Source organism: Rutidosis leptorrhynchoides, chromosome 4 (genome assembly GCF_046630445.1).
Source record: "Rutidosis leptorrhynchoides isolate AG116_Rl617_1_P2 chromosome 4, CSIRO_AGI_Rlap_v1, whole genome shotgun sequence".
In the NCBI taxonomy this organism is placed as follows: Eukaryota; Viridiplantae; Streptophyta; class Magnoliopsida; order Asterales; family Asteraceae; genus Rutidosis; species Rutidosis leptorrhynchoides.
In genome coordinates this window covers 49,108,578-49,119,908 of record NC_092336.1, presented here as the reverse complement: position 1 = coordinate 49,119,908, position 11,331 = coordinate 49,108,578, and the positions used below count along the sequence as shown (strand labels likewise).

Below are 11,331 nucleotides of genomic sequence, written 5' to 3'. Positions count from 1 at the left end.
TCAGTGTATGTGTATTGAGTGATAGTTTGAAATAGTTTGATTAAAAAGAAGTTGTCTTTGTTGTTGCATACAAAGTGTTTGTAAAAATGTCCGAAAGAGTTTGTTTTTTTTTTTTTTTTTTTTTTTTTTTTTTGAGATCAGGTGTACATTCGAATGACTATCTGAATTTTATGGGCCACTGTATGGGTATATATTGTTATAGCTTAAGTTGTATTTTTTCAGATTCTTCTTTTTATTTGCGTTGAAATTTATCTATGGTATTTGTGTGTCATAGTAATGATGTTTGTTACTTCTTCGTGTATAGTGAGTTGGTTTTATATGTACTTTTCCTTACAACAGCGTGCGTAGAATGATTTTTTCTATTTAGATAAACTTGAAGATTGTATGTAATATGGGAGTCGAATAACATTAAAGAAATTGCACCTAAAAATCATAAAAGTATTACACTAAATTTTTGTTGTTGCAGGTAGAGCGGGTGCCCCTCCGAGTAACACCAAGTACGTACCGCCACTGGTGGTGGCACTATTGGCACGGACATATGATGCATAAGCCATCACCACTTCGCCCCTCCCTTCGTGCTTTTTAAGTGTATCTCATGATCACGAGCATGACAAAATGCACGCTCAACAAAAATGTAATGTAATCTCTGCTTCCCGACATATATTTTGATAAAACTAATTAATATAGTTAATATAGTGGTATAAATTAGGAAGAATGTGATGGTTGGGAGTAATTTTATCTTCGGTATGCATGTCTTTGTGATTAAGTGACAACTTGACGCCGATGTGATGGTTTGTCATGGTGAGCAAGTGTGTGATGGTTGGGTTAAATATAATTGTAACAATAGTTTCTACATATAAGCTACGAAAAGTCGAAATTGATATATTATACAACTTTTTAAGCAACAGTTACAAAATGAGTTACTTGAATATAGAATCATATGGTGGTGATAGACTCATATCATAGCCTTCGGTTATATAACCACTTTGCTTCTACTGTTGAGAGTACTTGCATGTTCCATAACCTGTTTCAGAAACCGTTTAGTATATAAATTACATTTTATCATTTTTCAAATATAAAAACTAAAAATAAATGAATAGAACTTACTTGGGTCACTGAAAGTGACAAGACCACTTCCTTTAAAATCACAATTCCAATAATTTCTTCCATGCATTTGGTAATATGCATTCATTGCATATGATGCATGTGCATGAACCTTATTAGGCCCAAAACAAGCCCCATTTTCATACACTTCCCTACAGTCCACACCACCTGGCCCACAACAAAAGTCCAACACACCCTGAACCAACTTCTCATCCGCATGTGGCTTAGCCACACACCAAACCGATGGACCCCTTTGCATCATCTTTGACCCAAACTCCAATTTAGACCCACTACAAAACTCACAGCTCAAATCAACTTCATAAACCTTAGAACCATCCCCATTGAATAGCCCAAAGTTCCTCTCACTTGCACCTCCTTGTTTCTTGTTTTCATTAAACAAAGCAAAAAGAAATATCTCTATCTTCTCATTGGGTTTCATTGGGGTCCCTTTGTTTGACTGGGCCTTAGTTATTAACCTACTATTGTAGGCTTTTGCATTGTCCGGTGAAGCAGCAGTTTCACCGGACTCGCCTTTTGAGGGCCATCCAGATTCGGAAACCGTTATACCAACATTTCGGTTTCCGAATCCTAATGACACAATAGCAGAACGGATCGCATCGATCTGTGCGTCTAACATATTGGTGTAGACGTACCCTTTTGGGTCATGAACTCCGCTCGAGTTACCAAGCATTGCATACTCGAGTGGGACCGTTTTAGGGTTGTCACGATAGGCGAAGTAAGGGTATGCATTTACCATGAACGATGAGCCAGTGTCGGCTAAAAAGGAAACTATCGATGTCATTATCGGCATAAGGGTAGTGGCAAATGTGGACGTGGAAGGTGGAAACGAGGTGGCTAACACGGCCATACTATGAGGCGTAGAGATCTTGATTTTTCGATCAAGTCCACGTGATAGCAAAACTTGATGTAGATTTTGCATTGCTTTTAAAAGATAATTAGGGTTCATGTTATCATCATTAGTGGCTAAGTACTCGTTACCAACCGCAATGGCAACTATTGAGGTGGAGGGGATGAAAGGGGCAACACGGGCCGAGAACCAATCCTCTGCGGCGGACATGGAGGCACTTAGATTAGCGACATGACTGTTCTCGACTGCGACTATTAGATCAATGCCCGAGTTGGAGAAGGCTTGGAGAATTTGAGGGTTTGAGTCATAGATTTTGACTTTATCAATAAGTGTGGATTGCAAGAGCTGGGCAACTGTCTTTGGTGGTGGGAGGTTGTTACCGAGTGTGCCGTAGTTTATTCCCACCGCAGTTACTGTAGTTAATGGGTGGAGGAGAAAGAGGAAGGGGATGAAACATAGAAGAGCCATTTGTGATGGAGTGAACTAAACTAGTAACAAATGATGTGATCAAGTATCAATATATTAGCTCCTTTCCCATTCCCATAATTAATAATTAATTACTGTAATAAAAACAGTATAATTAATTTTGTGGTAGTAAAGTTATTACAATTTGTTAAATATGTTATTAGATCAACGTTATAGGAGTAAACATTTTTTAGAATGATAGACATTATGATTGAAAAGTTTGAAAAAATGAAGGAATAAATTTCAAAAAGGAGATTTGGAAAAATCACTTTATGTCAAGTGGAAATGGTCTTTGGGTCCAGCTGATTTGTTGTAAACAGAGTAAAAGGAACCAAGTCCTTTCCTTGATTGACAGTGCACGCCTCATTTGTTGTCGTTTCGTACTCAATTTCAAACGGTGATAAATAATAACTTTACCGATATTTTCCATTTTAAACGATAGGAAAATAAATGGAGTAGTAATAGTAATTACTATTTACTAGTAGTGCTTTTAATTAAAAAAAAAAAAAAAAGGAACTAATTACTGGTAGTTCATAGCATATACCAAGGTTGTAAAAGTCGCAAGTCGGGGACGCATCGGTTGAGACCTAAAAAGGACGCGTCGGGGACGCATCGGTCGTTGACCAACGTTGACTTTATTAGTAATTTCTTAAATATATATTTATATATGTATAAAATAGTTGATTCTGTACCATAAATTTCTAAACAAGAACTTGAATTTAAATACAATCAAACTTCAAACTCAATTAATGTTACCGAGTACATAATCAGTAAGGACGCAGAGAAAAGAGCGGCCCAAAAAATGAAAACAAACCCTAATTTTAAAACATATCACATCTTGACGAAAATTTGACTGATTTTGACCGTTTTGACCAACTTTGACCGTCTTTGACCGAACTTTTAGCTTTGACCGTCTTTTGAGTCGTTTTCAGAAAAACGGGACGGAGAACCTCAAAAAACGACGCATCGGCCAAGTCGAGCGACTTTTACAACACTGGCATATACAATGATGTTAACTTTTAAAGGAGGCTTAAATTTTTTTTACAGTGAAAGAAAGTTAAACGAGCATTATTTTTCCGTAAATTAGGTGTTCACGCTGTTATAGTAGAATTGTGAAACAATGAAATTCAAGAAAATGTAAATTCGACAAATATTTTATTTTATTTTTTTGAACAGCAATACGGGATTACTCAGGGGGCAAATATTTTAATTTTTTTTATTAGCAATCTTTATCATCAATCATAGGGACGTCTACTCATCTAATTATATATGCGATTTTTTTTTCTCTGGCAAAAAACAGAAATTTCACAAGGATATGAAAAACCAAGATTAGATCGTACATCAAATGGACTTACATATACTTCGTCCATATGAAAAACCAAGATTATATAAGCGGTTTAATCGGTATATATTTAGAACATTTAAGCCAATTATCTACTTTTGTGAAGAGAAGAGAGAAGGAAAAGATTGCTGACACCCGAAACTACTAAGGGGTCGGGGTGTCACCCGCTAGAGTGAATTTGTAAATTTTAATGCAAAATTTTTGAATTTTGTGATTTTAGCTCTAGTGAATATTTTGCCTCAAAAGCCTACATATTTTGCCCAAAATTCTCCATATTTTGTGCAAAAAAAACTGCTACGCTTTTTAAGAAAAATCCGCCTCAGTGAAGAATATTTCTGGTTCCGGCAATGATTGCTAAGAATTCTTGTAAATCTCTAGAAACTTATAAAATTATCACTAGTTCACCATATCGTCCTTAATTGTGAGTTGTGACACTCGAATAATGAGACGACTATTACGCAATTTTAGTAAAGTTCTATTTTAGTAACTAAAAGGAAATATCGAAAAGGAGATTTCAAATAGACCGTAAATATAAAGCTATATTTTTACATGACTATAATTGTTACTTTATAAATAGTTTAGGGAGAATTTGTTTAATTTACGGTAGTTGTATCATGTACTATGTCTACTTGTATCTGGCGCAGTTTTACTCCAAATTTCAAATTTGTGACCTGTGTAGATTCAGCAACTTATTATCATCACTCTTGCAGTTGCACATAATAATTTTAATGAAATCAATCAAATGATACCACTAACACTCAAAGTGTTCATCTCTATCACAATCTCTCATGATCTCAAGGTTGTCGTCAACCTCATGTCGTTCTTTTCCGTATCATATCATTCGTCGATTTTTATCATCCCATCAAAAAGCCCCGGATCGATCGTATATGGAGTTATCTCAGAATTTTTACGAATCGATGAAAGAATGTGTCAATATTCGGTCGAAGAACTTGGCTCGGGGACTTCATTGTCAGCTGATCACAAAAGGGTTAGGTGTTTCGACTTTTGTTCAGAACAATTTAATTAACATGTACGCCAGTTGTGGTTTAATCGATGATGCATCATTGGTGTTTGATGAAATTGAACTTAAAAATGTGTTTAGTTGGAATGCGATGATTGAGGTGTTAGTGAATTCGGGGCGGATCATGGGTGCACAGAAGGTGTTCGATGAAATGCCTCAAAGGGATGTTGTTTCTTGGAACTCTATGATGTCCGGTTATTTTCGTAATGGGTTGATAGAGAAGACTGTTGAGGTGTTCGTTTTGATGGTGAGATGTTTTGAGTGTGTTCCAGATGCATATTCTTTCACTTGTGTGATGAAGGCCTGTGCTAGTCTTGGAAATTTAAATTTGGCTTTGCAAGTGCATGGTTTAGCTCAAAAGTTTGAGTTTTTAGGTGACAATTCTGTTGAATCGTCGATGGTTGATATGTACATTAAGTGTGGAAAGCCCGATATTGCTGAACAAATTTTCTTAAAAATTTCAAACCCAAGTTCGTTTTCTTGGAATTCTATGATTTATGGTTACTCAAAGTTATATGGTGCTCAAAGGGCTTTGGAATTATTTGATGATATGCCTAAAAGAGATGTCGTGTCATGGAACATGATCGTCTCGATTTTGTCTAAGCATGGGAACGTTATGAAGACGCTCAGTATGTTCATTGAAATGTGTCGTCAAGGTTTTAAACCAAATTCCATGACATATGCTAGCGTCCTAAGTGCATGTACTAGCATATATGAACTTACTTGGGGGACCCACTTGCACGGACGAATTATCCGAATACAACAAGATGTGGATGTGTATGTTGGCACTAGTTTGATTGACATGTATGCTAAATGTGGGTTGTATGTGAAAGCACGCCAAGTATTTAATAATCTAAAACATCACAACATCGTTACATGGACATCATTAATAGGTGGTGCAGTACATTGTAGCAATGAAGAAGAAGCCATAAAGTTATTTAAACAAATGAAAACTGTTCCTGTGGCCTCTGATCACTTAACTCTAGCAACTGTTTTAAATGCTTGTTGTAATTTAAAGGATATTGACCTTGGAACCCAAATCCATGCATATTCATTTAGAATTGGAATGAATACTTTAACCCCAGTAGCAAATGCTTTAATTACAATGTATGCTAAATGCAGTGATATACAGAGTGCAAATAATGTGTTTCAACAAATGTCGTTTAGAGATATCATATCATGGACAACAATGATATCATCATTTTCACAAAGTGGAAACGTTGTAAAGGCTCGAGAATATTTTGATAAAATGCCTGAAAGGAATGTCGTTTCTTGGAACTCGATGTTATCAGGATATGTTCAGTGTGGATTTTGGGAAGAAGGTCTCAAGATTTATGTTTTGATGAGTCAACAAGGAGTCAAACCAGATTGGATTACATTTGTATGTTCAATTAATGCATGTGCAAATGGTGCCGTACTAAAACTCGGTAACCAAGTAGTTGCTCAAGCTGAAAAATCGGGTTATGGGTCTGATGTTTCGGTGAAAAATAGTATTGTTACCATGTATTCAAAATGCGGGCGTATTAAAGATGCAGAAAAAACATTTGATTTGATAGTTTCAAAGAATTTGATTACTTGGAATGCAATGATGGCGGGGTATGCTCAAAGTGGTCAGGGTGATCAAGTAATTGAGACTTTTGAGAAGATGATACGGTCGGGTATAAGGCCCGATAACATAAGTTATGTATCGGTTTTATCTGGTTGTAGCCATTCAGGACTATTATCTGAAGGTCAACATTACTTTAATATGTTAATTGAGGATCAGAGTATTAATCCAACATGTGAGCATTTTGCGTGTATGGTGGATTTGTTTGGGCGAGCAGGGTTGGTTGAAAAGGCAAAAGATATAATAGAGAACATGCGGATGAAGCCAAACGCTGCTGTTTGGGGAGCTTTGCTTGGTGCTTGCAGAATTCATGGTGATTCAACAATGGCAGAAACTGCTTTAAAGAATCTTGTTGAACTAGATGCAGAAGATTCGGGTAGTTATGTACTTTTAGCCAATCTTTATTCAGACTCTGGAAATTTAGAAAATGTTTCAAATGTAAGGAGAATAATGAAAGATAAAGGAATAAGGAAGGATCCTGGGTGCAGTTGGATTGAAGTAGATAACAGAGTACATGTTTTTACAGTAGATGATGCTAATCATCCAAGGATTAAAGACGTTTATTACACGTTAGATGAGATTATTAGGAAATTAGAAGAAACGGGAATGTATGTTAGGAAAAACAGTTGTGTGTATCACAGTGAAAAGCTTGCATTAGCGTTTGGGTTATTAAGTTTGCCAGGTTGGATGCCGATTGATATAATGAAGAATCTTAGAATATGTGATGATTGTCATTTCGTAATGAAATTGGTGTCACGTGTGACATCAAGGGAACTTATAATTCGGGATGCAAATCGTTTTCATTATTTTAAGAATGGGTCTTGCTCCTGTCGGGATTTTTGGTAATTTGGTAAGCTGGAGTGATAAAGGGGTCGAAACATAAGGAGTTGGGATTGAACTGAATATAGTATGACCACAGTTTTGGTTACCATTATTTGGATTCTTCATTCAATTAAATTTTTTATTGCTCTTCTTTTTTGTTATTCATGTGTTTCCAATCCGTTTTGTAAACCGACTAATCCGCTTTGCGGGGCGACCATCCGCTTTGTAGATAACCCGCTTTGGGTTTTCGTTTTTTGTTTTAATTGACGACAAATAGTATTTTTTTTTTTCTCTCTTCATTTGATGACAAAGGGAAAGGGATTGGGTATGGAATGCTATTCAGTTTAGTGACTCACTTTTAGGAATTTTAAATTCTTTTGATTTTCTTCACTTATATTATTTATATATATTGGTGGTTGAGGAGATAACAAAACTGTCAAAATACTAAGAGAATCAAATTGGACCAAAATTAAAGTTGAAATAATAGAGGATATAATACATAATATATGGTTCGATCATCAGTCATCATATTATAGTAAATGTAAAATGGTAATGGATATAAATTTTCAGTAGGTATATTCTGTGAGTCGATTTTAACTTTTAAGATCACAGTGATATTCAGGATATTGATGCTAGTGATGACATATATATTCTTTAACCATAAAGAATCAATTAAAGTTCTGGTGTGGGATACATATCCATGAATTTTCACAACTAGATCATAGATGATGGAATTATCAAAGGAGATGTGACATTTTCGAATACAGTCTATAATTCGTTGAAGGCTCAAAAAAACAAAGAGAATATGTCTACAAACGAGATATTGAGCAACAATAAGAAGGAAAGAGTTGCAGATAACTATCGACATTTGTGAGATGTGTTGATATCACTTGTGGACTCATTATTTCGATGAATCATTTCTTAGTCAAAATCTCACTAAGTGTATATTTATTACTTATTATATATTATATATATAATAATAATAATAATAATAATAATAATAATAATAATAATAATAATAATAATAATAATCTCTCTTATATTTAAAGTAAAAACACAAATAAGTGACAATTCCCATCAACTTTCAATCATAGCCATCTAATCTTTTAACCACCTCTAATCACAGTCATTCATTTCAAAATCAACCCTTAATCAAGTGACAATTCTTGTATTAAGAGGTAATCAGACAAAATTAGCCTTCAAACCTAAAAAAAACGTACGGGGTCCTAAAATTAGGGATCGATCCATCTCAAGTTCATTTGCAAGCTACGCAGTCTTCTTCAACCCTACAAAAGTCTCTCATCTCAATCAAATCCCTAATTTGTAACCTAAATCACTCAATCAAATCCTTTCAACCATGAACATCACACAAGATATCTTCAACTTTTTTCAATTAATCCACAAATCTCGATCCCATATAACTACAAATCGATTTGATGAAGTCAACCTTTTGATTTGAGCAATCACTTCAACGCGTTTTAGGATTAACCCTAAAGCGTAAGCTACCAAAAAAATCAATATAAAAAAACTTGCAAGTTCTAAGAATCAATTTCGTCTTCAGTAATTAGCCTCTTATTTTCTTCGAATACTTCTTTTTCTTCGATTTGGTTATTTTTCGATTTCTCGCCCAATATCACGATTGTGTTTATCAGAATTATAAGTTATATATTTGCTATTGCGTCGATTGGGATCAAACTGATGATTTTATCTCAACCATGATTGTAGGTGGACCCGATGGTGTGTCGTGAATTGGATCATCATTGTCGTTGAAACAACTGATGAAACTCAAAAAGGATTAGAGGTATGCATACTCTTCTTGAATCGTTTTTTATTGTCAAGTTATATTTTTATGAGTTTATCATCAGATCTGATTGGATTTTGTTGTCATACTAAATTAGTTCTCATCGTACATTCATTCCGGTTTATAGGCACTTTTATGTTCTATTGTTGAATTTATACACTACGTTTATTTCCCTCTTTTATCTTCCATAATGGAAAAAAAAAGACTACAGGGTTCAAGCAAAAGCAAAAAAAAAAAAAAAAAAAAACACTCAGAAAGCACACTTTGTCAGACTCTTCTATTTGCTGTAGACAGATTCTCACCTATAGTCTAACATTGATTAGCAAAGCATTTTGATTTTTTTATATTTGTTTAACCATTTGTATACTTTCCTTTTTTGCAAGTAGCATCCAGAGCCTGCTTTATAGTGTAAAGATAATCGAATAAATCCATGGGAGAATGGAAGGTACGCTTAAGTTACATTACAAACATCATCATTGCAAAATTCGATATACTAAATGCTTTTTTAACCAAGATTTATCACAATTTGTGCTTCTCAAACCAAGCTTTTTAATCTTATTTCATTGACAAATTTGTGGGAGATGGGTACAATCATGGTTTAGTTATGGTCTCTACATCCACTTTTCACTGGCTCAAGGTTTGTATGACTGTACCATTAAATAACCTAACCATTTGAATACGAACCATTGATCTACCTTTGACTGAATTATTAACTAACATGTAATGTATGTCATAAGTCATTCATGAACTACATTTGATTGAATGATTTAGTGATTATGTTTTCGGAACCGTCACCAAATTATTATTAGATAAAAAAACAACCGTGGTCTTGATAGTTTCTTTGCAATCATCAAACGGGCAACAAAGGTGGTCTGATGAAGTGTTGTAAGAATGACGGTCTTCAGATCAGGTTGGGAAAGGAATCACTTCAACGTCACCGCCACGATTATGGTATGTTAACCTTTTTAACCGAGATTACATAGAAATGGCATATGTAAATGTCAAATTTGTTAATTTTATTAATAATTGGTTGTTCTCTTGGTGGTTTGTTTGGAGTTCGGGTTGATGATGTCTTGTCAAATAAGTTTTACAAGTCAGGGGATTATTTATACTGAAATCAGTTCTACATCCGTAGTTCCTATATGGTCTTTTTTTGCTGAAATTGCAGGATGATCCATTAAATTTGTTTGTGAATGCTATTGTGTTGATCGTCTTGGACGTTTTCATTTCATGGAACTGTCCAGCCACAAAAAGTAAATTTCTTAACTCATTCTTTTTTAATTGTGTTTCCTTATAAGTATCAATTTGGACTCATCAATTTAAAGTACTCTCATTTTGGTGTTTGTTTTATCTCTAGCTGAATAAATGAGTAACATCATGGGAGTGATGTAGGAATTGAGAATTTAGTAAAACAAACAAAAGTTACTTAAAACTTTATAGTGTACTGATTGGAGTATGATTACATTTGATCGATCTGACCTTGCATAGTTTAGGTATTATACTCATTGGATCTTTGTTATGTGCCAATCTATGTGTTTGTGATTTGTTACGTTAATCTTAGATTGTTAGGCTATTTTATGTGGGTCTAAAAATAAGTTTAAATTGGTGTGTCAGTCGGTATAAAGATTGGTTTAGTTAATGTAAACACACAATTAAGTGACAATTCCCATCAACTTTCAATCCTAGCCATCTAATCTTTTAACCACATCTAATCACGGCCATTCATTTCAAAATCAACCCTTAATCACGTGACAATTCTTGGATTAAGAGGTAATCAGACAAAATTAGCCTTCAAAACTAAAAAACGTACGGGGTTTAGCCCTAAAATTAGGGATCGATCCATCTCAAATTCATTTGCAAGCTATGCAATCTTCTACAACCCTTCAAAACTCTCTCATCTCAATCAAATCCCTAATTTGTAACCTAAATCACTCAATCAAATCCTTTCAACCATGAACATCGCACAAGATATCTTCAACTTTTTTCAATTAATCCACAAATCTCGATCCCATATAACTACAAATCGATTTGATGAAGTCAACCTTTTGATTTGAGCAATGACTCCAACGCGTTTTAGGATTAACCCTAAAGCGTAAGCTTCCAAAAAAATCAATATAAAAAAACTTGCAAGTTCTAAGAATCAATTTCGTCTTCAGTAATTAGCCTCTTATTTTCTTCGAATACTTCTTTTTCTTCGATTTGGTTATTTTTCGATTTCTCACCCAATATCACGATTGTGTTTATCAGAATTATAAGTTATATATTTGCTATTGCGTCGATTGGGATCAAACTGATGATTTTA

General features: G+C 34.5%; 2 protein-coding genes across 2 annotated transcripts; one reads left to right on the top strand and one right to left on the bottom strand.

Annotated features, from left to right (window-relative positions):
• Positions 1-871: 871 nt before the first annotated feature.
• LOC139843757 (glucan endo-1,3-beta-glucosidase 12-like) lies at positions 872-2,440 on the bottom strand. The gene is made up of 2 exons (XM_071833904.1): positions 1,108-2,440; positions 872-1,024 (listed from the first exon to the last, which is right to left on the bottom strand). Exons 1-2 carry the CDS (start codon positions 2,438-2,440, stop codon positions 993-995), a joined length of 1,365 nt encoding a protein of 454 aa, XP_071690005.1. The 3' UTR covers positions 872-992.
• A 2,183-nt stretch (positions 2,441-4,623) lies between these two features.
• LOC139843695 (putative pentatricopeptide repeat-containing protein At3g11460, mitochondrial) lies at positions 4,624-7,544 on the top strand. The gene has a single exon (XM_071833831.1). The coding sequence runs from the start codon at positions 4,667-4,669 to the stop codon at positions 7,250-7,252; it is 2,586 nt and encodes an 861-aa protein (XP_071689932.1). The 5' UTR covers positions 4,624-4,666; the 3' UTR covers positions 7,253-7,544.
• Positions 7,545-11,331: the final 3,787 nt, after the last annotated feature.

Excerpts from the sequence above, each read along its gene's own strand:
- LOC139843695 (XM_071833831.1), top strand. The coding sequence starts at position 4,667 with ATGGAGTTATCTCAGAATTTTTACGAATCGATGAAAGAATGTGTCAAT.
- LOC139843757 (XM_071833904.1), bottom strand. The coding sequence starts at position 2,440 with ATGGCTCTTCTATGTTTCATCCCCTTCCTCTTTCTCCTCCACCCATTA. Across the intron at positions 1,025-1,107 it reads TGTCACTTTCAGTGACCCAA|GTTATGGAACATGCAAGTAC; the intron begins GTAAGTTCTATT and ends TTTCTGAAACAG.